Source organism: Microtus oregoni, unplaced genomic scaffold, assembly GCF_018167655.1.
Source record: "Microtus oregoni isolate MIOR12 unplaced genomic scaffold, Mior012 000003F_ref0000135, whole genome shotgun sequence".
NCBI lineage: Eukaryota > Metazoa > Chordata > Mammalia > Rodentia > Cricetidae > Microtus > Microtus oregoni.
The window spans coordinates 5478178-5505707 of record NW_024543062.1 but is presented as its reverse complement, the minus strand read 5'-3'; the positions used below and the strand labels follow the sequence as shown (position 1 = coordinate 5505707).

The 27530-nt window shown below is 40.1% G+C and overlaps 1 protein-coding gene across 1 annotated transcript in view; it reads left to right on the top strand.

Moving 5' to 3' along the window:
* LOC121446005 (cytochrome P450 3A13-like) overlaps positions 1-14216 on the top strand; it is a 49212-nt gene extending 34996 nt beyond the window's left edge. Inside the window, exons 11-13 of the mRNA XM_041648256.1 lie at positions 2141-2367; positions 4950-5112; positions 13694-14216. Of these exons, the coding sequence (XP_041504190.1) occupies positions 2141-2367; positions 4950-5112; positions 13694-13789 (486 nt within the window). The 3' untranslated portion in view covers positions 13790-14216. The remainder of the gene's footprint in view (positions 1-2140; positions 2368-4949; positions 5113-13693) is intronic.
* Positions 14217-27530: the final 13314 nt, after the last annotated feature.

Sequence of the window (27530 nt, the reverse complement as noted above, 5' to 3'; positions counted from 1 at the left end):
GCAAGTGTCAGACAAGTATATTCTTTAAACTTAAATGGGTGTTTTGCCTACATATCTGTATCTGTTTTTCATGTACATATCTGAAATGTGAGTAAGTCAGAAGAGGGCATCAGATTCCCAGGAATTAAAGTTCTAGGAAATATGCTCACCATGTGAGTACTGTGAACTGAGCCTGCATCTTCTGCAAAAACCAACAATGCTGTTAACCACTGAGGCATTCTCCTAGAACATCAAACAAGTGAGCTGATACCTCTACTATTATTAGTGGGAATGCTGTGGTCTGACTGCTGTTAGTGAACCCTTGCTGTCTTGGCTGGGCAGACTGATTCAGCTATTCTCATTATTGCTCACATAATTCAATTTGAACAAAGCAGATCATGGCAGCTTTCAACCTACACTGTTCAGCTCTACATTATGGTAGCTTCAGTGTCTCACAAAGTGACAGCTACATATCATATAAGCTGTTTTCTCATCTATGCCCAAAATTGGATGCAATGAGGTGGGAGGTACCTACTGTGGGACAACGGTTTTATCCTGTAAACATTTGTTTCTTTACCTGTTTAATAAAATGCTGATTGGCCGGTAGCCAGACAGGAAGTATAGGTGGGGCAAAAAGAACAGGAGAATTCTGGGAACAAGAGTCTGCAGTCTGCAGTCATGACCTAACCTCAGAAGAAGCAAGATGTGACTGCCTTGTTGAAAAAAGGTACCAAACAACGTGTCTAACTCAGACAAGAATTATGGCTAATGTAAGTTATAAGAATAAGTAAATAGGAAGCTTGAGTTAATGGGCTAATCAGTTTATAGCTAATGAAGACCTCTGTGTGGTTTGTTTGGGACTTAATGACTGTAGGAACCGGGCAGGACAGAAACCTGTCAACAAGGTATCTATATTCTGGGACCAGCTATGTTGTCAGTGAGGTGCACACAAAGCATCTTCAGGCCTCATACTCACCCTCTGTTTTTGTTTCATTATGTCACTGTGACAAATACCATGACCCAAAACAACTATGGGAAGTAAACAATTACTTCAGCTTATATTTTTACTTGATGGTCTATCGCTGAGGAAAGTCGATAAAGGAACTCAAGACAGGAGTTTTTAGTCAGGGCTGCTTGCTACTCCACTCAGCACTGCTTCTGACAAAGGTACTCCCTCAGAGTCACTGAAGTATAGCAGGGAATATGGAGGATGCTGGCTGTTCTCTGGTCCATTCATTGACCATCATTTAGATGTTCTCCTACAACCCAACTTTATCCTATAAGGATACAGTACCATTTGCAATTGGTTGGACCGTGCTACATCAATGAACCATCAGGACTACTCTCCCAGATATACACAAACAAATCTAATCTAGTAATTTCTAACCTTTCATCTAGACCTCTTTCTCATGTGACTCTATGCTGTGGGATATTGGAAGTTTAAGATTTATTAGAACACCATTTTAAGCACCATTGGAAGTTCTCTATCAGGAACTAAGCATAGAGATATTGGTTACTTTTCAGTAGAATAGAAATATTTGCTCAATTAGTATCCATTTTTATCCATTTAACCATGATGAGTTTCAAAGAAAAAAGATGTTATTGATGTTAGTCACTGTAATTTTATATACTATTCCTGTTTACTATGGCATTGATTAATAAGAACATTCAAATTGCTCATTTATAGTAATGTTAAATTTAATCACAGTATTTAAAAGCTGTGAATTATCTTCTGAAAGGATTTACATGGAATTAAAAAAAAGAAATTACAATTCTTTACATTATATTTCCACATTCTGAACTTGTGGCCTCCTTCCTTTATAAGTTATCACACCCTCAATAGCTAATTTATGTTGAAGAGATTGACATAATATGCCATTCATTATTACTGAAAAGAAAATTGTACAAAAGAACACTGAAGATTTGGACCTAAGTATAAGTTTCTCCTAATATTCTTCAATATTCACTTCATCATGAATTTCAGTGGCCCTTTAGCATGTCAACACACATGACTATTGTAAATATGACTTATTAGTGATAAATCCAGTCACTAATATGGTTGAATGACGAGTTCCTACAAACATAAAAGTACTCTATAGTTTGGTATGAAAGTTAGTTTCAAATATCAAATCAACAAAATCTTGATTTTTAATCTTCCCAGGCACCTGCCACTTATGAAGTCCTGCAAGAGATGGAATATCTTGACATGGTAGTGAGTGAAGCTTTGAGATTATATCCAGTTTCTGACAGGATTAGAAGAACTAGTAAGAAAGATGCTGAAATCAATGGTATGCTCATTCCCAAAGGGACTGTGGTGATTATACCTGTCTTTACTCTACACCGAGATCCAAAATACTGGCCAGAGCCTGAGCAGTTCCGTCCTGAAAGGTATGAGGACTCAGAAAGGGGGAATGTACACAGAATCAGACTTCTCTAAGTAGGTTAATATGCTCAGTCTCTTTCTGTAAGCACATTAATATAAATTGATATTATCTTGCATGTATGTTTGATTTTAGAATATCAGTAGTACAAAGTGATAATTGTAGTAGAAAATACATGTGTTTCAATTGAACAAAAAATGACAGTTCCGAATTTTATAATTTTCTTTTAGAGTCTCAAAACCTGTCTTAGTTATAGTTTCCATTACTGTGAAGAGACACTATGACCACAGCAACTCTTATAAATGGAAACATTACATGGGGGCTGGCTTAAAGTTCAGAGGTTTTGTCTATTATCATCAAGACAAGAAGCATGGTGGCATGCAGGCAGACATGTGGCTGCAGAAATAACTGAGAGCTCTACATCCAGATCAGCAGGCAGCAGAAGGAGAAGACTGAGCCAATATACCTAGTTTGAGCCTCAGAGACTTCAGCCCACTCCCAGTGACACACTTCCTCCAAAACAGCAACAACTCCCAATAGTGCCAGTCCCTATGATCCTGTGGAGCCATTTTCATTCAAACTACCACAAATACTTAATATCAATTGCACTAGTATATGAAATGATTGAATATATTGCTAAACATGTATAGATATTTAAAAATTCATAAAATACAATTTCATCCTGTTTTTATAAATTATTGCTTTCTATGACCTACAAATGCTGTTTAGTGATACATGGTTGTGTGTGTGTGTGTGTGTGTGTGAGAGAGAGAGAGAGAGAGAGATAGAGAAAGAGAGAGAGAGAGAGAGAGAATGAGTGTATGTGTGTCAAAAAGAGCAAGCACAATTAACATGATTAGAAAATCAATTAGATAATTTTCTAAGCTGTTAGGTTTATATTCTTTAATGTTGTTCATATTGTCAGAAGAACTCTTGGACACGTTTCCAAATGTAAAAATCATTTATCAAATATTGGAACCCATTATATTAGAGACTAGTGAAGATAGAAGCTGCAGAAAGTCTCCTCTTTGATGTTAATGCCAGTCCTCTTATTCTTGTTTCTCTCCTATATTCCTCTCTCCATACTTCCACAAGTACATAACCTCTTTTTCACAAATTATTATTTAGGTTCTCATATGTATCTGTATTCCTTTATTTATATAACCTATCTAATTCATATCATGCTCCTCGTGTGAAAATAATAGTGTAAGATAGATGCAGTTAAATTAGGAGACCAAAAATTTATACATACAGTCACCTCTATCATGAAGTTCTGGATGCCTAAGACAACGTATTCTTAGCCGTGTGTCTCTGGTGTTGGCAGTTGTTCTCTGTATAGTGCTTATTAGTCAAGAAGAATTGACTTGCTCCTGTTTTCTGATCAGGTTGATTCTATGTCCCATCTATATAGCCACCACATATACACACTTTATCTTAGTGACTATAGAATCAGACAGCATTCATTATTCATTTCTATGGTTGTTCCAAATTTCAGATAATATAGACTCAGAGGGTATCAGTGACTAGGACAAGAAGTAAGGAATGAAGAAGTTAAAAAGATATTGTTACTGGCTAGGTTTTGGAAATGCATGCCTTTAATTCCAGCACTCAGGAGGGAGAGGCATTAGTTTGTGGCCAGCCAGGCCTTCAGAGCAAGTTCCAGGAGAGGCTCTTAAGTTACTCAGAGAAATGCTGTCTTAAAAAAAAAGAAAAGAAATATTATGATTGTAATCAAACAGTATAGAAGAAGTCTACAGAAACCCCAGTGTTTCTCATGTGTGTGTATGTACTCTTCCCCAAGAGTTTCCCACCATGCTCAACTTGTACACACAAACCAATACAACCTTCACCTGACCCCAATGCTGTTCTATAAAATAGCTTAGAAATTGTTTCATAATCTTCCTTGATACTTATTAACTCTCACAGAATAGATGGTTAAAAGTCTTCTAGAGCATTTCCAGAATCAGCATTTCCCCTATGGGAAGGATGGACACAAAATTCAGGGATAACAGAGTAGAGAAGCCGCTGTGTCCTTGCTACCTACTTCATCGAATGACTTTTGGAGGTGGGTGAGGGAGTCACAGATTTTGTGAAAGGACCGTAGTGAGGAAAAATGGGGCGGAAGAGAAAGAGGATGATGAAGAGGAAAGAGATTAGGCTGACTGGAATGAAACAATTATAGGAAGTAAAGAGAGGATAGTGAGGAGAGTAGGGATTGGAATAGAAACAATTCATTCCTAACATGTATCTCCTCCATCCACAGTGAGCAAATCCCCAACTCAAGTGTCAGGGCAATTCCTTCCTTCTCCCCCACAAGTACTTTGTGATGTTTGCACACTGATAACACACAACATCTATAATATTTTAAACTTTACAGACACCACACACCATCTTGTTAACATTAGGAGATCCTTTACTGTAAAGTTATAGAAAGAATATTAACTTACAAATCTCATAATGAATTAAACACTCCATGACTGTAATATTGAACACCCTGAAGTGTTTTCAGTGAAAACTGAAAACTGCAAACATGTTGCTCTTGTGCATTTTTGTTTCATTATTTATGTTCTTGTTCAATTGTGATTCTAGGTTCAGCAAGGAAAATAAAGATAGAATTAATCCTTGCACATACCTGCCTTTTGGATATGGGCCTAGAAACTGCATTGGCATGAGGTTTGCTCTCATTAACGTGAAGCTTGCTATTGTCAAAATCCTGCAGAACTTTTCCGTGCTGCCTTGTGAAGAAACAGAGGTGAGACAGAACATATTCTTATTGGGATGTTTTTGTTTTTTTATTTATAGGTATTTCATAAACTTGTGTGTGTGTATGTATTATACTGAATATATATATATATATATCACATTGAATATTTATATATATATGGATTATACTGTTTTATTTTTATATAATGTTTTCTCTATTGAGATATCTTTATAAAACCATGTGTGGGCTCTTGGGCCATTGAGTTCTGGAGAAATAAGTCGTTAATTTTAAATGAAAGATCATGAATACGGCGCCAGACGCACGGAGGCGCAGCGGCGGAGGCGCCAGACGCACGGAGGCGCAGCGGCGGCGGCGCCAGACGCACGGAGGCGCAGCGGCGGCGGCGCCAGACGCACGGAGGCGCAGCGGCGGCGGCGCCAGACGCACGGAGGCGCAGCGGCGGCGGCGCCAGACGCACGGAGGCGCAGCGGCGGCGGCGCCAGACGCACGGAGGCGCAGCGGCGGCGGCGCCAGACGCACGGAGGCGCAGCGGCGGCGGCGCCAGACGCACGGAGGCGCAGCGGCGGCGGCGCCAGACGCACGGAGGCGCAGCGGCGGCGGCGCCAGACGCACGGAGGCGCAGCGGCGGCGGCGCCAGACGCACGGAGGCGCAGCGGCGGCGGCGCCAGACGCACGGAGGCGCAGCGGCGGCGGCGCCAGACGCACGGAGGCGCAGCGGCGGCGGCGCCAGACGCGGCGCAGCGGCGGCGGCGCCAGACGCGGCGCAGCGGCGGCGGCGCCAGACGCGGCGCAGCGGCGGCGGCGCCAGACGCACGGAGGCGCAGCGGCGGCGGCGCCAGACGCACGGAGGCGCAGCGGCGGCGGCGCCAGACGCACGGAGGCGCAGCGGCGGCGGCGCCAGACGCACGGAGGCGCAGCGGCGGCGGCGCCAGACGCACGGAGGCGCAGCGGCGGCGGCGCCAGACGCACGGAGGCGCAGCGGCGGCGGCGCCAGACGCACGGAGGCGCAGCGGCGGCGGCGCCAGACGCACGGAGGCGCAGCGGCGGCGGCGCCAGACGCGGCGCAGCGGCGGCGGCGCCAGACGCGGCGCAGCGGCGGCGGCGCCAGACGCGGCGCAGCGGCGGCGGCGCCAGACGCGGCGCAGCGGCGGCGGCGCCAGACGCGGCGCAGCGGTGGCGGCAGCACGGCGGCGGCGCCAGACGCGGCTGAGCGGTGGCCAGACCCAAGCAGCTGGGACAGGCTGCAATAAGGAGCGCAGATCGCCCTACTACAATTGAATCAAAGAGGTAGGCCTTTGGTTGGCCAGGTCACTGGCACAAGGGGAGCCTGGTCCTGTCCTGAAGATCCTTCGGAGGGGTGAGAGGGTTCTTGGCCTGCAGCAGGAACCACAAAAGAGAGTGAGGGCATTTTGTAAGCGGAGCCCTTGGCCAGCAGGGAAACCTGATCCGGTTTCTAAAGGATCCATTGGATAGGATCAATAGGAGGAGATGGGCAGGCGCCAAGGCAAGAACTCACCCAATAATCCGAAAAACAACATGAAAACATCAGAACCCAATGATCTTACAACAGAAGTATTTGAACAACCTAACACAGAAGAAGTGGAAAAAATCGACTTTATGAAGATAATAGAGTCCCTTAAACAACATGTAAAAAATGCCCTTATAGAAATGGATGTGAAGTACAACAAAAAGTTTGAAGAAATGAGTAAATACGTACATGATACCCTGGGAAACCAAGAAAAAACCATCAAACAGGTAATGGAAACAGTTCAAGAATTGAAAACTGAAATGAAGGCAAAGAAGAAAATACAAACTGAGGACCAGCGGGATATGGAAAATCTAGGCCAACGAGCTGAGTCTACAGAAACAAGCATAATCAATAGAATCCAAGAGCTAGAAGAAAGACTCTCAGATGCTGAGGACACCATAGAGAAAATAAACGAACAGATCAAAGAAAACAGCAAAGCCAACAAATTCTCAACACAAAACATTCAGGAACTATGGGACACAATAAAAAAACCAAACCTAAGAATAATAGGAATAGAAGAAGGAGAAGAGTCACAGCTCAAAGGCTCAGAAAATATTTTCAACAAAATTATGGAAGAAAACTTTCCCAACTTAAAGAAAGATATTCATTTAAATATTCAAGAAGCATACAGAACACCAAACAGACTGGATCAAAGAAAAACATCTCCTCGCCATATAATAATCAAAACACAAAATATACAGGTTAAAGAAAGAATATTAAGAGCTGCAAAAGAAAAAGGGCAAGTAACTTATAAAGGTAAACCGATCAGACTTACACCTGACTTCTCGATGGAAACTATGAAAGCCAGAAGGTCCTGGATAGAGGTTCTGCAGAAGCTAAGAGACCATGGATGCAAACCCAAACTACTATACCCAGCCAAGCTATCGTTCACTATCAACGGAGAAAACAAGACATTCCAGGATAAGAACAAATTTAAACAATACGTAGCCACAAATCCAGCCCTACAGAAAGTAATAGAAGGAAAATCGCAACCCAAGGAATCCACCACTGCCAACACTGCCTACAATAACCCAGGCATCTAATGGCCCTTCACGAGCACATCTCAAAGAAAGGAGACACACAATCTCTACTACCAAAAGCAATAAGAATAACCGGAGTAAACAACCACTGGTCATTAATATCACTTAATATTAATGGGCTCAATTCACCTATAAAAAGGCACAGGCTAAAAGATTGGATACGAAAACAGGATCCAACATTCTGCTGTTTGCAAGAAACACATCTCAACCACAAAGACAGGCACCTACTCAGAGTAAAGGGTTGGGAAAAGGTGTTTCAAGCAAATGGTCCTAAGAAAAAAGCAGGTGTGGCCATACTAATTTCTAACAAAACTGACTTCAAACTAAAATCAATCAGAAGAGACCGAGACGGTCACTTTATACTCATAACAGGAACAATTCATCAGGAGGACGTCTCAATCCTGAATATATACGCCCCCAATATAAAAGCACCTACTTATGTAAAAGAAATATTACTAGAACTCAAGGCAGACATCAAACCACACACACTAGTAGTAGGAGACTTCAACACACCTCTCTCTCCAAGGGACAGGTCAATCAGACAGAAACCTAATAGAGAATTAAGAGAATTATTGGAGGTAATGAAGCAAATGGACTTAACAGACATCTATAGAACATTCCACCCAAATAGGAAAGAATATACCTTCTTCTCTGCAGCTCATGGAACCTTCTCAAAAATTGACCACATACTCGGAAACAAAGGAAACCTCCACAGATACAAAAAAATCTCAGTGTCCACCTGTGTCTTATCAGATCATCACGGATTAAAGTTAGAAGGCAACAACCATGCTGCCCCCAAAAAACCGACAAACTCATGGAAACTGAACAGTCAACTACTGAACCACGCCTGGGTCAAGGAAGAAATCAAGAAAGAAATTAAAGTCTTCCTTGAATTTAATGAAAATAAAGGGACAACATACTCAAACCTATGGGACACAATGAAAGCAGTGCTAAGAGGAAAGTTCATAGCACTAAGTGCCCACTTAAAGAAAACGGAGAATGCATACATTGGGGACTTAAAAACACACCTGAAAGCTCTAGAAAAAAAAGAAGCAGACGCGCCCAGGAGAAGTAGAAGACTGGAAATAATAAAACTGAGGGCTGAAATCAACAAAATAGAAACACAGAAAACAGTCCAAAGAATCAATGAAACAAAAAGCTGGTTCTTGGAGAAAATCAACAAGATCGACAAACCCCTATCCAAACTAATTAAACGACAGAGAGAGAACACGCAAATAAATAAGATCAGAAATGAAAAGGGGGACATAACCACAGACACAGAGGAAATTCAGAGAATCATTAGATCTTACTACAAAAGCCTGTATGCCACAAAACTGGAAAATACAAAAGAAATGGACATTTTTTTAAATAAGTATCATATACCAAAGCTAAACCAAGACCAGGTGAATGATCTAAATAGACCGGTTTCTCGCGAAGAATTAGAAATGGTTATCAAAAATCTCCCTTCGAAAAAAAGCCCAGGACCAGATGGTTTCAATGCAGAATTCTACCAGAACTTCCAAGAAGAATTAATACCTATACTCCTTAAGGTATTTCACAATATAGAATCAGAAGAGTCATTGCCAAATTCCTTTTATGAAGCTACAGTTACCCTGACACCAAAACCACAAAAAGACCCAACCAAGAAAGAGAATTACAGACCGATCTCACTCATGAACATCGACGCAAAAATCTTCAATAAAATAATGGCAAACCGAATCCAAGAACACATAAGAAAAATTATCCATTATGATCAAGTAGGCTTCATCCCAGAGATGCAGGGCTGGTTCAACATACGCAAATCTATCAATGTAATCCACCATATAAATAAACTGAAAGAAAAAAACCATATGATCATTTCACTAGATGCGGAAAAAGCATTCGACAAAATTCAACACCCCTTTATGATAAAGGTCTTGGAGAGAATAGGGATACAAGGGTCCTACCTAAATATAATAAAAGCTATTTACAGCAAGCCAACAGCTAACATTAAATTGAACGGAGAAAAACTCAAAGCCATCCCACTAAAATCAGGAACACGACAAGGATGTCCACTCTCGCCATACCTCTTCAATATAGTGCTTGAAATTCTAGCAATAGCAATAAGACAACATAAGGAGATCAAGGGGATTCGTATTGGAAAGGAAGAAGTTAAGCTTTCGTTATTTGCAGATGATATGATAGTGTACATAAGCGACCCCAAAAATTCTACCAAAGAACTCCTACAGCTGATAAACAGCTTTAGTAACGTGGCAGGATACAAGATCAACTCCAAAAAATCAGTTGCCTTCCTATACACCAAGGATAAGGAAGCAGAGAGGGAAATCAGAGAAGCATCACCTTTCACGATAGCCACAAATAGCATAAAATACCTTGGGGTAACCCTGACCAAGGAAGTGAAAGATCTACTTGACAAGAACTATAAGTCTCTGAAGAAAGAAATTGAAGAAGACACCAGAAAATGGAAAGACCTCCCTTGCTCTTGGATTGGGAGGACCAACATAGTAAAAATGGCAATTCTACCAAAAGCAATCTATAGATTCAATGCAATCCCCATCAAAATCCCATCAAAATTCTTCACAGATCTGGAGAAGACAATAATCAACTTTATATGGAAAAACAAAAAACCCAGGATAGCCAAAACAATCTTATACAATAAAGGATTGTCTGGAGGCATTACCATTCCTGACTTCAAACTCTATTACAGAGCTACAGTATTGAAAACAGCTTGGTATTGGCATAAAAACAGAGAAGTCGACCAATGGAATCGAATAGAAGACCCTGACATTAACCCACAAACCTATGAACACCTGATCTTCGATAAAGGAGCTAAAAGTATACAATGGAAAAAAGAGAGCATCTTCAACAAATGGTGCTGGCAAAACTGGATGTCAATCTGTAGAAGAATGAAAATAGATCCATATCTATCACCATGCACAAAACTCAAATCCAAATGGATTAAAGACCTCAATATCAGTCCGAACACACTGAACCTGATAGAAGAGAAAGTGGGAAGTACTCTACAGCACATGGGCACAGGAGACCACTTCCTATGTATAACCCCAGCAGCACAGACACTAAGGGCATCATTGAATAAATGGGACTTCCTGAGGCTGAGAAGCTTCTGTAAAGCAAAGGACACTGTCACTAAGACAAAAAGACAACCCACTGACTGGGAGAAGATCTTCACCAACCCTGCAACTGACAAAGGTTTGATCTCCAAAATATATAAAGAACTCAAGAAACTAGACCGTAAAAGGCTAATCAACCCAATTATAAAATGGGGCACTGATCTGAACAGAGAATTCTCAACAGAAGAACTTCAAATGGCCAAAAGACACTTAAGGTCATGCTCAACTTCCTTAGCGATCAGGGAAATGCAAATCAAGACAACTTTAAGATACCACCTTACACCTGTCAGAATGGCTAAAATCAAAAACACCAATGATAGCCTTTGCTGGAGAGGTTGTGGAGAAAGGGGTACACTCACCCATTGCTGGTGGGAATGCAAACTTGTGCAACCACTCTGGAAAGCAGTGTTTCGGTTTCTCAGGAAATTCGGGATCAACCTACCCCTGGATCCAGCAATACCACTCTTGGGAATATACCCAAGAGAGGCCCTATCATACAACAAAAGTATATGCTCAACTATGTTCATGGCAGCATTGTTTGTAATAGCCAGAACCTGGAAACAACCTAGATGCCCTTCAACGGAAGAATGGATGAAGAAAGTATGGAATATATACATATTAGAGTATTACTCAGCAGTAAAAAACAAGGACTTCTTGAATTTTGCATACAAATGGATGGAAATAGAAAACACTATCCTGAGTGAGGTAAGCCAGACCCAAAAAGAGGAACATGGGATGTACTCACTCATATTTGGTTTCTAGCCATAAATAAAGGACATTGAGCCTATAATTCATGTTCCTAGAGAAGCTAAATAAGGTGAATCCAAAGACAAACACATAGGCATCCTCAGGAATATTAACCTTCATCAGGCGATGAAAGGAGACAGAGACAGAGACCCACACGGGAGCACCGGACAGAAATCTCAAGGTCCAAATCAGGAGCAGAAGGAGACGGAGCACGAGCAAGGAACTCAGGACCACGAGGGGTGCACCCACACACTAAGACAATGGGGATGTTCTATTGGGATCTCACCAAGGCCAGCTGGCCTAGGTCTGAAAAAGCATGGGATAAATCCAGACTAGCTGAACATAGCGGACAATGAGGAATACTGAGAACTCAAGAACAATTGCAGTGGGTTTTTGATCCTACTGCACGTACTGGCTTTGTGGGAGCCTAGGCAGTTTGAATGCTCACCTTAGGAGACCTGGATAGAGGTGGGCAGTCCTTGGGCTTCCCACAGGTCAGGGAACCCTGATTGCTCTTCGAGCAGATGAGGGGGGGGGGGCGACTTGATCGGGGGAGGGGGAGGGAAATGGGAAGCGGTTGTGGGGACGAGGCAGAAATTCTTAATAAATAAATAAATTTAAAAAAAAAAAAAAAAAAAAAAAAGAAAGATCATGAATATTAAATGAAGATATTCCTTATAATATTATGTATAGTATTATTGAAGTCAAGTAATTTTTCTTGTTACCATTACATGAGTATTCTACAAATTAATAGACTTTATTATGGATTTTTTTTATACTTGTATATATTATACATGGAACAGTCAGTGGGTTATCATCATAGAAGAGGAATATATAATGGTCATTTTTCCTTTGGTGACATGTGGGTAGCTGTCTTTCTGTTCTATACACAAACACAATACTGATGAATGATATTATTATTATGATCATAGGCAAGATTTAGGCATCTAGGGATTTACAAGATGGCTCTTGATACCTACAAGATGACTTTCTTAAACTAAGAGACAATCTGTACATTTTAATGCTCATATGGGATTCTTATTCTATTGGATGGCCATCTCTGCCACAAACTGACAGAAATATCATTTTAAAAATTAGTAAAATGAGTGAAAATTCCCTTTTAAGCACCATCCTTGAATTACAGAGATACAGAGAACTCACACCTTAAATATTGCCAATGCCCTTCCAGTATCATCAACCCACAAGTATCAGATTGAAAGGTTTAGAATTTTTTTTGAAATTGTTTAGAAATCAGAGTCAGACAATAGCATTTGCCATGTACAAAACCTACTTGTGGTTGTCTTTCCAGTTTTACTGAATAAAACTTAACTTTATATAACCTGTTAAAATGTGTTTTCTATGTGTTCACAAATGTTCTTTACAAGGTTCAAACGTCTACATTTTAGTTAACATTTAGATTACTAGGGAAGACATATAAAATTTTTGTTTCAGGCCTTTTACAAAATAGGTGGTCAGTTTGTATGTTGAAGTATGAAAAGATTGAAGCATGTTTCCATGTTTCATACAAGTAATTCAAGATTGTTGTGTTTGTCTTAGTAGGGATCTCTATTTTGTGAAGAGGCAACATGATCATGACAACTCATGATTATTGAGGTTGTGGATTAGAATTTCAGAGATTTACTCTAGGGAGCATGACAGCTGGGAGTATGGTGGTGTAAAGGCAGACACGGTGCCAGGAAAGTCTACATTTTAATGCAAAGGCAAGAGGAAGTGGCTTGAGACACTAGGCATGACTTGAACATATGATACCTCAAAGCCCACCTCTATAGTGACTTCCTCCCTACAAGACCACACATTCTTGAACAAGTCCACACCTTCTCCTAATAGTGCCACCCGCTTTGGTGGCCATGTTTTATCAAACCACCACATTGATAAAAAGTCATTTATTCACCTATAATGATAGATTTCTTTCTTTCTAGGAATCAGTCCATGAGGTTCAGTGTGATACAGAACATCCTATATTGCTCAGCATGCCTTAATTTTGTATTCTGCCTCCCTCTTTTAAATCCTGAATGCTAGGTAATAGCCATGTGATAACACAGGAATAAGTAGCTATTGTTCTTAATATGTTGGTTCTATCAGTCTTTTGTGAAATTTGGTGATTCATTTAACTTACCAATGTATTTTTCCAACTATTTTAGATTCCCTTGAAATTAGGAAAGACATTGATTCTTACTCCAGAGAAACCTATTATCCTGAAGATTACATCAAGAAGTGGAGACAGAAATGAAAGTTGATTTTTATCTCAAGTTCTGATATTTTCTTCAAAGAGTGCATTCTAAGTACCTGGATTTTAATTACTCCTGAAAAACCTAGATGAATATAACTTTAATCTACCATAGTCCATGACAGAATCTTCAATTATTTTTCATTGACTTGATAGAGTCTTGATTCTTGTGTAAGAATGGAAAGTGATTAATTAGGAATCCATATGGTCTTTCATATCAAAGTTTTCCCATACCCAAAATAGTGCTATATGTTTCATTTCAATTCTGATAAAAAAGTCTTATTAATTTTGTTAATATTGTTTCAATTATAAAATCTTTAATTTATCATTATTAGTTGAGTATTCCATCAACAATTATTCCTTACATTTTGATGAGTTGTAAGTTCATGTGTTAACCAACATCCACGTCACAAATAAAGTCTTTTCTTTATATCTGAGACATATAATAGTGCATTCAAAGAAGATTCAAATTTAGAAGGCAATTTGATATTAAGACCATTTATCAGAATAATAATTAGTAGGTTCATTCTTGGGCCTGTAAACTCCAAAATCATAGGTCCTTGGCCTGAAATTAAGTACTCGACATGTGTTTCTTCCCACTGAATGGATTTCAAATATGAGCAGAAAGTGGTTTGTCACCCACATAATATTCATGACACTATTCTATATATACACTCCTTTGCCATGTTGATCATTATAGTTCATGGGATTCACTGCTGGTTAAGGCTGCTGATTACTCCCACACACACAAAAATCCTCTCAAGCATCTTCCAGTAATATAAAAGATTGCTATCAAGGAAGAAGTTTCCTGGTCAGTACACTGTGACATGGCCTATGACCAATGTGTTTACTGTTTTCTGCAAGAGGACTTTACTCACATGTTTTAGTTAGTAGCCAAGAGCAATGGCAGTATCTTGACACCTCTGATGAACAATCTGATGTAGATATCCTGCATATGATAAAGGGTAATTTATTAAATGCCTTTGGCTTCTAGAAGGTGCACAATGGTCAATGTAGGGCATTTTTCATATGTACATGTAAAGATTCTCAAAGTGTAGAATCTTTGATCTATATCAGGGTTTGTTTCCATTGCACACAAATTGTATCCAGTCCCTTCAAAAGCTCAAACAAAAAGTAGAGCAGATGAGGAGAGATGACTGATCCTTGAACCATGGTATCAGTCAAAAATGCCACTACCAACTGGGGGTGCCTGCTCACAAACTGTGCAACCCATAAATCCCCATTCAGTCACTAGTTGTCTGAGTTATTATAGGCAGTGTTGGCAATGTTGGATTCCTTGGGTTGTGATTTTCCATCTATTACTTTCTGTAAGGATGGGTTTGTGGCTACATATTGTTTAAATTTGTTCTTATCTTGGAATATTTTGTTTTCTCCATTGATAGTGAATGATCGTTTGGCTGGGTATAGTAGTTTGGGCTTGCATCCATGGTCTCTTAGTTTCTATAGTACCTCTATCCAGGACCTTCTGACTTTCATGGTTTCCATAGAGAAGTTTGGTGTAAGTCTGATAGGTTTACCTTTATAAGTAACTTGACCTTTTTCCTCTGCAGCTCTTAATATTCTTTCTTTAATCTGTATGTTTTGTGTTTTGATTATTATATGGCGAGGGGATTTTATTTAATCCAGTCTATTTGGTGTTCTGTATACTTCTTGAATATTCATAGGAATATCTTTCTTTATGTTGGGAAAGTTTTCTTCCATAATTTTGTTGATTAAATTTTCCGGGCCTCTGAGCTGCAATTCTTTTCCTTCTTGTATCCCTATTATACTTAGGTTTGGTCTTTTTATGGTGTCCCATATTTCCTGAATGTTTTGTGATGAGAATTTGTTGGATTTGCTGTTTTCTTTGATCAGTGCATTTATTTTCTCAATGGTGTCTTCAGAGTCTGACATTCTTTCTTTTATCTCTTGTATTCTATTAGTTATGCTTGTTTCTATAGTCTCTGTTCGTTGCCCTAGATTTTCCATATCCAGTCGGCCCTGGGTTTGTGTTTTCTTCCTTGCCTCCATTTTAGTTTTTAATTCTTGAGCTGTTTCCATTACCTGTTTGATTGTTTTTTCTTGGGTTCCCAGGGTATCCTTTACATATTTATTCATCTCTTCAAACTTTTTGTTATACTTCTCATCCATTTCTATAAGGGCATTTTTTACATGCTGTTTAAGGGACTCTATTGCTTTCATAATGTCAATTTTCCCCCTTCTTCTGGAGTAGGGTGTCCAAGACCTTCTGTTGTCTGATCACTGGTTTCTAGTGTTTTCATGTTGTTTTTCAGATTGGTGGAGGAATTCTTGCCTTGGCACCTGCCCATCTCCTCCTTCAAATGCTATCCTATGGATATTATGGAACAGCTCAGCACCCCATCCCAGCGCCCAAACAGGTTGAGCTGGCGAATCCTGTGGCCCTGCAGAAGGGAGGAAGAAGGGAGGAGGTTCCTGGGTGCAAACTGGGATGGGTTAGGGAGAGAGAGGCCCCAGCAGAGGGGAGCAGCCAGTGCTGAATGACCAGGGAGTGAAGGGGGTCAGAGAATGTCCCTGTTCTGTTTCCAAGCTCCTGCCGTGGGTCAAGAGCACACTCACCAACCACTCTAATGGATCCTCTGGAACAGGATCCATGAAAGACCTTTTCAACAAGAACTTTAAATCATTGAAGAAAGAAATTTAAGAAGATACCAGAAAATGGAAAAGTTTCCCATGCTCTTAGAGAGGTAGGATCAACATAATATAAATGGCAATCCTACCAAAAGCAATCTATAGTTTCAATGCAATCACCATCAAAATCCCAACACAATTTTCCCCAAACCTTGAAAGAATAATACTGAACATCATATAGGAAATCACAAAAATCAATACAGCCTAAACAACCCTGTACAATAAAGAAACTTCCTGAGGCATCACTATCAAGCTCTAATATAGAGCCACATTAATGAGGACAGCTTGGTATTGGCATAAAAACTGACAGGTTGACCAATGGAATTGAAGAAACAGATATTAACCCACACACCTGTGATCACCTGATTTTTGACAAGAAGTTAACAATATATGGTGTGGGACAATTCTATATTCTGTCAATTATGCTTTAAATAAACACTGATTGGCCAGTAGCCAGGCTTTATGTATATGCAGGACAACCAGAAAGGAAGTAGAGGCAGGTCAATGAGAACAGGAGAATTCTGGGAAGAAGGAAGCGCTTTCTAGAGTCCTGTCCAGACACCAAAGAAGGAAGATGTGACCTACCCTGCTGAAAAAGGTACTGAACCATGTGTCTAACATATACTAGAATAATGGGTTAATATAATTTATAAGAGTTAATAAGAAGCCTGAGCCAATGGACCAATTAGTTTAAAACTTATGGAGACATCTGTGTGAATTTCTTTGGGACTAACATCTGTGGGAACTGAGCAGGACAGAAACCCCAACAAGCAGTGCTTCATGTTACAAATATACAAGGGGAAAAAAAGCATCTTTAACAAATAATGCAGGCAAAATTGGATGTCAACCTGTCGAAGAATGAAAATAGATCCATATCTATTACCACGCACAAAACTCAAGTCCAAATGGATTAAAGGCCTCAATATAAATCTAACCACACTGAACCTGATAGAAGAGAAATTGTGAAGTAGCTTTATATGCATGGGCACAGTATATTACTTCCTAAAGCACAAACCATAAGAGCAACAATTAACAAATGGGACCTCCTATAAAGCAAACGACACAGTCAATAAACAAAAAGACAGCCTACTTACTGAATGAGAAAAGATCTTCACCAACCACACATCAGACAGAGGATTGATCTCCAAAATATATAAAGAGCTCAAAAAATTAGACATTAAAATTCTTTTTTTGTGGAACATATTTATTTAAGCATGCCTCTCAATTAATAATAATCTCACTTTTGCCTAGTCTGCCTACATAACCAGTAGTCATTGAAAAATAAAGACATGGTCATAGTCCAGATCTATTAACCAACTAAAAAATGGGGTATGAAAATAAACAGAGAATTCTCAATAAAAGAATTTCAAATGGATGAAAGACACTTAAGGAAATGTTCAACATCCTTAGTCATCAGGAAAATGCAAATCAAACCAACTCTGATATACCGTCTTACACCTGTCAGAATGGCTAAAATCAAAAATACCAATGATAGCTTATGTTGGAGAGGATTTGGAGTAAGAGGAACACTCTTCCATTGTTGGTGTGAATGTAAACTTGTACAATCACTTTGTAAATTTGTATGGCAGTTTCTCAGAAACTTGAGAATCAACCAACCTCAGGAACCAGCAATACCACACTTGGGCATATATCCAAAAGATGTTCAACCACACTACAAAGACATTTGTTCAACTATGCTTATGGCAACATTACTTGTAATAGGCAGAACATGGAAACAACTTAGATGCCCCTTAACTGAAGAATGGATAAAGAAAATGTGGCAATTTTACACATTAGAATACTACTCAGTGGTAAAATAAAAACAATGACATCTTGAAATTTGCATGTGAATGGATAAAACTAGAAAAGACCATCCTGAGTGAGGTAACCCAGACACAGAAAGACACAGAAAGACAATAGTATGTACTCACTCATAAGTGGATACTAACTATAAAGCAAAGAATATTGAGTTGTATTGATGATCCTAGAGAAGCTAAGAAGGTGAACCATAAGAAAAACATATCTAGATCCACCTGCATAGAGGAAATAGATAAGATCACCTGACAAAATTGGGAGCATGGGTGTGAGGGGAGTAGGGAGGACAGAAGGGGAAGATGAGGGGATAAGGAAAGGAGGAAGAAAACTTGAGGGAATGGGAATCTCCAGATGGAGGAAGGGAAGATATGAGAGCAAGGGAAGATATATTTTGATTGAATAAACCATAGTGGGGCAAGCAAGAAACCAGGCACTAGAGAAATTCCTAGGAATCCACAAGGATGAATCCAGCTAAGACCCTAAGCAGTAAAGGAGAGGGTAGCTGAACTGGCCTTGCCCTGCTGTCATGACTGATGAACTGTTTTATTTATTTATTAAAAATTTTCACCAACTCCCCTTCTCCCATATCCTTCCCACACTCTCCACTCCCCCTCTCCCTCCCTCTCCAGTCCAAAGAGCAGTCAGGGTTCCATGACCTGTGTCCAAGGTCCTCCCCCCTCTATCCAGGTCTAGTAAGGAGAGCATGCAAACAGACTAGGCTCTCACAAAGCCAGTACATGCAGTAGAATCAAAACCCAGTGCCATTGTCCTTGGCTTCTTAGTCAACCCTCATTGTCAGGCACATTCAGAGAGTCTGGTTTTATCACATGCTCCATCAGTCCCAGTCCAGCTGGCCATGGTGAGCTCCCATTAGATCAGTCCCACCTTCTCAGTGGGTGGACGCATCCCCTGCTTTTCAGGCTTCCTTGCTCCTATTCTCCCTCCTTCTGCTCTTCATTTGGACCTTGGGAGCTCAGTCCAGTGCTCCAATGTGGGTCTCTGTCTCTATCTCCATCTATCGCCAAATGAAGGTTCTATGGTGATATGCAAGATATTCATCAGTATGGCTATGGGATAAGGCCAGTTCAGGCATCCTCTCCTCTGCTGCCCAAGGAACAAGCTGGGGGCATCTCCTTGGACACCTGGGAACCCCTCTAGAGTCAAGTCTCTTGCCAATCCTAAAATGGCTCCATTAATTAAGATATCTACTTCCCTGCTCCTATATCCAAACTTCTTCCATCTCAACCATCTCATTCCCACAAGCTCTCCCCAATCTTCCCCTTCTCCCTTCTCTCTCCCCATCTCCACTTACTCCCACCCCATGCTCACCCCTGTGCTCCCTAATTTTGCCTGGTAATCTTGTCTACTTCCAATATACAGAAGGATAACTATATATTTTTATTTCAGTTCACTTTCTTATTTAGCTTCTCTAGGATCATGGATTATAGGCTCAATATCCTTTATTTATGGATAGAATCTACTTATGAATGAGTACATACCACATTAATCTTTTTGGGTCTGGGTTATCTCACTCGGTAAAGTGTTTTCTATTTCCATCCATTTGCATGCAAAACTCAAGATGTCATTGATTTTACCACTGAGTAAAACTCTAAAGTGTATATGCGCCAAACCTTCTTTATCCATTCTTCTATTGAGGGGCACCTAGGTTGTTTCCAGGTTCTGACTATTACAAATAGTGCCGCTATGAACCATAGTTGAAAAAATGCTTTTGTAGTATGATAGGGCATCTCTTGGGTATATTCGCAAGACTGGAATGGCTGGCCCCTGATGTAGGTTGACTCCCAGTTTGCTGAGAAACTTCCATACTGATTTTCAAAGTGGTTGCACATGTTTGCATTCCCACCAACAATGGATGAGTGTTCCCCTTACTCCACATCCTCTCCAGCATAGGATATCATTGGTGTTTTTGATTTTAGCTTTTCTGACAGGTGTAAGATGGTATCTCAAGTTGTTTTGATTTGCATTTTCCTGATGGCTAAGGAGGTTGAGCATGACCTTAAGTGTCTTTTGGCCATTTGAACTTCTTCTGTTGAGAATTCTTTGGTCAGTTCAGTACCCCATTTTTAATTTGGTTAATTAGAGTTTTAATGTCTAGTTTCTAGAGTTCTTTATATATTTTGGAGATCAGACCTTTGTCTGATGTGGGGTTGTTGAAGATCTTCTCTCAGTCAGTAGGTTGTCTTTTTGTCTTAATGGCAGTGTCCTTTGCTTCACAGAAGCTTCTCAGTTTCAGGATGTCGCATTTATTCATTGTTGCTCTTAATGTCTGTGCTGCTGAGGATATATGTAGGAAGTGATCTCCTGTGCCCATCTGTTGTAGGGTACTTCCCAATTTCTCTTCTACCAGGTTCAGTGTGTTCAGCTTGATATTGAGGTCTTTAATCCATTTGGACTTGAGTTTTGTGCATGGTGATAGATATGGATCTATTTTCATTCTTCTACAGGTTGACATCCAGTTATTCCAGCACCATTTGTTAAAGATGCTTTCTTTCTTTCATTGTATAATTTTAGCTCCTTTGTCAAAAATCAGGTGTTCATAGGTTTGTGGATTAATATCTGGGTCTTTTATTCTATTCCAGTGATCAACATCTCTGTTTTTGTGCTAATACCAAGCTGTTTTCATTACTGTATCTCTGTAATAGAGTTTGAAGTCAGGGATGGTAATGCCTCCAGAGGATCCTTTATTGTATAGGATTGTTTTGGCTGTCCTGGGTTTTTTGTTTTTCCATAAAAAGTTGATTATTCTCTCAAGGTCTGTGAAGAATTTTGATGGGATTTTGATGAGGATTGCATTGAATCTATAGATTGCTTTTGGTAGAATTGCCATTTTTACTATGTTGATTCTCCCAATCCAAGTCATGGGAGATCCTTCCATTTTCTGGTATCCCTTCAATTTCTTTCTTCAAAGACTTAAAGTTCTTGTCAAATAGATCTTTCACTTCCTTGGTTAGAGTTACCCCAAGATACTTTATGCTATTTGTGGCTATCGTGATGGCAATGGTTCTCTGATTTCCCTCTCTGCTTCTTTATTATTTGTGTATAGGAGGGCAACTGATTTTTTGAAGTTGATCTTGTATCCTGCCACATAACTAAAGGTGTTTATCAGCTGTAGGAGTTCTTTGGTACAGTTTTGGGGTTCACTATCATATCATCTGCAAGTAATGAAAGTTTGACTTCTTCCTTTCCGATTTGAATCCCCTTGATCTCCTTATGCTGTCTTACTGATATTGGTAGCATTTCAAGCACTATATTGAAGACGTATGGAGAGAGTGGACAGCCTTGTCTTGTTCCTGATTTTATTGGAATGACTTTGAGTTTCTCTCCATTTAATTTAGTGTTAGCTGTCAGCTTGCTGTATATTTCTTTTATTATATTTAGGAATGAACCTTGCATTCCTAATCTCTCCAAAACCTTTATTATAAAGGGGTGTTGAATTTTGCAAAATGCTTTTTCAGCATCTTATCAAATGATCATATGTTTTTTCTTTCAGTTTATTTATATGATGGATTACATTGATAGATTTTCATATGTTGAACCAGCCCTGCATCTCTGGGATAAAGCCTACTTGATCAAAATGGACAATTTTTTGGATGTGTTCTTGGATTTGGTTTGAAAGTATTTTATTGAGAATTTTTGCATCGATGTTCATGAGTGAGATTGGTCTGTAATTCTCTTTCTTGGTTTAGTCTTTGTGTGGTTTCGGTATCAGGGTAACTATAGTTTCATAAAAGGAGTTTGACAATGACTCTTCTGTTTTTGTTTTGTGAAACACATTAAGGAATATAGGTATTAGCTCTTCTTGAAAGTTCTGGTAGAATTCTGCATTGAAACTATCTGGTCCAGGCCTTTTTTTGTGGGGAGGTTTCTGATGACAGCTTCTAATTCCTCGTGACTTACAGGTCTATTTAAATTGTTCACCTGGTCTTGATTTTATTTTGGTATGTGGTACTTATCTAAAAAAATGTCCATTTCTTTTTTTTATTTCATTTTGAAACAGAGGTTTTTCTGTAGCTTTGAAGCCTGTCCTGGAACTAGCTCTTGTAGACCAGGCTGGCCTTGAACTCACAGAGACCTGCCTGCCTCTACCTCCTGAGTTCTGGGATTAAAGATATGCACCACCACTGCCTGGCTGAATATTTTTTATTGATTTTTATTGAGCCCTACATTTTTCTCTGCTCACCTCCCTGCCTCTACTCATCCCTTCAGCCCTCTCCAAAGGTCCTCATGCTCCCAATTTACTCAGGAGATATTGTCTTTTTCTACTTCCCATGTAGATTAGATCTATGTATGTCTCTCTTAGTGTCCTTATTGTTGGCTAAATTCTCTGGGATTGTGGTTTGTAGGCTTGTTTTCTTTGCTTTATGTTTAAAAACCATTTGTGAATGAGTACATGTGATATTTATCTTTATGTGTCTGGGTTACCTCACTGAAAACGAAGTTTTCTAGTGCCATCCATTTTCCTGCAAAATTATTACAACATCCAGCTGAATATCTTAAGTGTCACCATAGAACCTTCATCCAGCAACTGATGGAAACAAAGGCAGAGACCTGCATTAGACCTCTGGACCGAGCTCCCAGTTTATCAGTGGGAGGAGTGAGAATACAGACAATGAGGTCAAGATCATAATGGGCACACCCTCTGAAACAGTTTTCTGAGCTAATGGGAGCTCACCAATTTCAGCTGGACAGGGAAGGAAACAGCATAGGTCCAAACTAGTTCCTCTGAATGTGGGTGACAGTTGTATGGTTGGGGCAGAGTGCAGGGCCACTGGCAGTGGCAAAAGGATTAATCCTACTGCTTATTCCGGATTTTTGGGAAACTATTTTCTTTGGATGGATACCTTGCCCAGCATAGATATAGTAGTGTACTTTCCCCAAAGCAATGTGTCTTACCCTCTCTGAGGACAGGATGGGGGTACAATGTGAGGGTAGGTGGAGGGGATGGCAAGAAAGGAGGGAGTGGGAACTGGGATTGGCATGTGAATGTAAAATAGACTGCTTTTTTAAAATAATAAATGTAAAAAACAAATAAATGAAAAGCAAAAAAAAAGATAAAATCAACCTGAGTGAGATAAGCCAGGCACAGAAAACCAAACACAGTATTACTCACTCATAAGTGGCTACTAGGAAAAAATCAAAGTATAACTAGCCTGCAGTCCATGACACTAGAGAAAACAGGAACATGGTGAAGCCTAATTAAAATATGCATGGATCCCCCAGGAAGGGAAAGTAGACAATATTTGCTTAGTATATTAGCAGAATGAGGGATGGAGGACAGTGGTAGTGACTGGACTGGGGAAAGGGGGAGCAGAGAAGAGAACATGAGGCATTAGGAAGATCATGTTGGGAAAGAGAATAGAGAGGGAGAACAAGGAAAGAGATACCTTGAAAAGGGGTATTGAAGGAGCACCAGGCCTCTTCCCACAGCCCGGCTCCTGGCCGCCTGGCTAGTTTATACCCCGAAATAACAACACACAAACTGTATTCATTTAAACACTGCTTGGCCCATTATATCTAGCCTCTTCTCGGCTAACTCTCGCACCTGGACTAGCATATTTCTAATAACACCCCAAGGTGCGCTTACCAGGAAGATTCTAGCCTATGTCCATCTTGGGTTGGAGCTTCATGTCTGCCTCAGAGAGCAGCAGCCTGGCATCTGAGCTCACTTCCTCTTCCTCACAGCATTCTGTTCTGTTTACTCTACCCACCTATGTTCTAACCCATCAGGGCCAAGCAGTTTTTTTATTAATTAACCAATGACCTTCCTCCATCATTTCCCCTTTTTCTGTTTAAACAAAAAAGGGGGGCTTTAACTTTAACATAGAAAAATTACATATAACAAAACAGTTATCAAGTAAAAATTACAATATTTACATCTATTTTATCTTTATCATAACTAAGGAAAACTATAACTATAACTAACTATCCTTCAACTCCATCAAAGACTCCAGAAGGATATAATATTAACTAAGTAAACAAGAAATAAGAAACTTCAAACTCTAGAAATGACAGAGACATCTCACTGCCTGGACAGTCACCCAAAGTTCTTTTGTACCATTGGGACATCCATCCTCGGCCTTCAGGCCCATAGTATCCAGAGACATATCCATGAAGCAGAAAATTTCAAAGACAGTTCAGTCATTATCTGCTGTGTCCTGTGGAATGTCTCGCAGACTCTTTGATGAATCAGGAACCCAGAAAGATCATCTCACCTTTAAGCAAGTTCAGCAGTCCTCTCTCTGTGGGTTCTCTGTGTCCAGTTTATGCAACAGTCCAGGCAAAAGCAGTTTCTTGCACAAATGGCTAACCAACTCCCTAAGGAGACTCTTCGATGCCCATCTTCCTCTTGAATTAGATTGGTGCTGCCAGGAGCAGACATGTCTCATTGTCATGAAAAACCCTAAGTTATTAAAACATTTAAAATGCTATATTCTATAATCTTTGAAAAATATGAAAAATGCCTATTTAAAATATATCCATGTACATCTAGAAAATCTTAACTAACATGACTACAAGCTTGACAATTATTGATTATCCATTAACAACCTATATACATTACATTTTTAAGTAAACTACACAATCACAATACCTTAATCAAGATCAGAAATACATATACATATAACAAAATTGACCTTAAATCTCTATCAATACAGCAAAATCTATACTAATGCAAATTATTCATATCTATATCATATCCCACTTTAAATGTAAAAGAACATTTCTAAACAATATTTGGGAATATGGACGTAGTTATTTCTCTCCAAACTGCTTCCTGCTGTATAGGGGCGCTGTTATTCAGGTCTTTCATGGTATAACCTGTGTGCTAGATTCATCTCAGTTGGCAGTTGAATGAAGTAATTTTCTGAAGGTGTTCACAGCAACCTTTCAGGAGGGCATGGTCTATCATATCATATTGGAATAGAAACAATCCACAGGGTCTCATTGTCTGTGAAAACAAAAGAAGAAACTCCTTTCCAAAGCATCATGTCCTTAGATCCAAATTTTAAAGTCAAGGTATTTTCAAAGGATCTATCTTGGATTAGTTCAGCAGCATCTGTGGCTCTTTCCTCAGCATTCAAACAATTCAAAGAGAACATAATAGCATACAGTATCAAGATTCTCTGTGTATTTTCCATCTTTGTGCAGCTTTGTTTTAACCTCTATTTCATTTATCTTTACTTTTAACTTTTTGCTTTTTGAGAAAGGTTCTCTTTATATCTTTGACCTGGAATAACTCTGTGGACCAGGCTGTTCTTGAACTCTTAAGAGATCTGCCTGTCTCTGCCTCCCAAGCATTGGGATTAAAGGCGTGTGCTACCACACCTTGAAGTCACAGAGGTCAATCTCCCTCTGCCTTCCAAGTGTTGGGATTAAAGTTGTGTCCTACCACACTCAACTACTCTCTTTCTTCCTTTTTTTTTGTTTTTTACTTTAAGAACTTTAACTTTTAGTCTGCATATATTTTCAACACACTGTAAATCATTTAGAGGTTTTCTTTGTTTTTGAATCTCTCTTTACTGTCTCTCTCTCTCTTTTTCTGAACACATGAGCCTTTAAATTACTGAGCAATATGGGTAGGATTAAAGCTGTGGCTTTGTCAGCTAGATTGAGTCCATCCCTTAGCTTTCAGCCTCATGGTGGAGGTACTAGCTGTAGCCATGTTTATTGCCACAACTCTATGGTGTTTCAAGGTCCCTGCCAGCAAGCAAACTGCAGCATTCTGCTCACAGACCACATTCAGTCAGACTACCTGCTTGAGTCTGAGTCAGAGTTTGCCCTGGCAGGGCGGCCTAGAAAACCGGCATTTTAAAACAGCACAACATTTTTCCTGCTACGGCTGAAAACAAACAAGCATTCAGTTGGCTTTTATCAACACCATTTAAGTGTTTCATGGCAGGACCTCTTAAGAGCAACAGGGTTTTACAGCTAAAGCTGAGTCAGGAAGCCTCTCTTAGATGAGAGCGCTTGTTTGCCTCTAGCAAGCAGAGCAGACCCGAGAGAGTGCTGCTACCAAGAAACCATGTACAACGCTGTCATTTTGTTCTAGAATTACTTCCCAAGCTGTCTCAGACTTTATGTGGAAGCAGTTGCCCCACATATGAGTGCCATTCTGTTGAAGGAGCTGCGGGCCTCTTCCCACAGCCCGGCTCCTGGCCACCTGGCTAGCTTATACCCCGAAATAACAACACACGAACTGTATTCATTTAAACACTGCTTGGCCCATTATATCTAGCCTCTTCTCGGCTAACTCTCGCACCTGGACTAGCCCATTTCTAATAATGTGTGTAACACCCCAAGGTGCGTTTACCGAGAAGATTCTAGCCTATGTCTATCCTGGGTCGGAGCTTCATCGTGTCTGCCTCAGAGAGCAGCAGCCTGGCATCTGAGCTCACTTCCTCTTCCTCACAGCATTCTGTTCTGTTTACTCCACCCACCTATGTTCTAACCCATCAGGGCCAAGCAGGTCTTGTATTAATTAACCAATGACCTTCCTCCTTCAAAGGGGAGTCATTGTGGTACTAGCAAGAAACCAGGTTGTTGTCAAGGTTAATGTCATGCCTGGTTCCTGTAGTCATTAGGTCCCAAAGAAATCACACATTAACTATTAACTTCCCATTATCTCAGGCTTCTAATTAACTTTTATAACTTATATTAGCCCTTTATTTTTGTCTATGTTAGACACTTGGCTTAATACCTTTTTCAGTGAGACAGTCATATCGTTCTTGCTCTGGGTCTGGATCAGGACTGCAGCACAGGACTTCCTTTTTCCCAGAATTCTCCTGTTCTCGTTGACCTGCCTTTACTTCCTGCCTGGTTGTCCCACTTATACTTCCTGCCCGGCTACTGACCAATCAGCATTTATTTAAAATATAATTGACAGAATACAGACCAGTATCCCATACCACTTCCCCCTCTTAAAAAAAAGAACTCTGAATCTAATATCCTTTGTTTAGCTTTTCTCCTGACCATTAGCCATAACGATTTGTAACCAACATTCTGAACAAAGGAAAATATCAATAGTCCACTTTTTTGGGAATGATGGCATAGTTTTCCAGTCTACTTCCTGCTGGTTGAAGGTGCTGATGACCTTATCAGGACCTAAAGAAAATTTATAATTATCATCAAGTCATGGCTGGAGTGTCCTGTGAGGCTTGATCATCTCAGGCAGCAGTCTTAAATCTGTTCTGGATGTAGACACTTGGGCCATCTCTTCCTGAAGGAGATTTCTCAGGTGGTATTCCTTG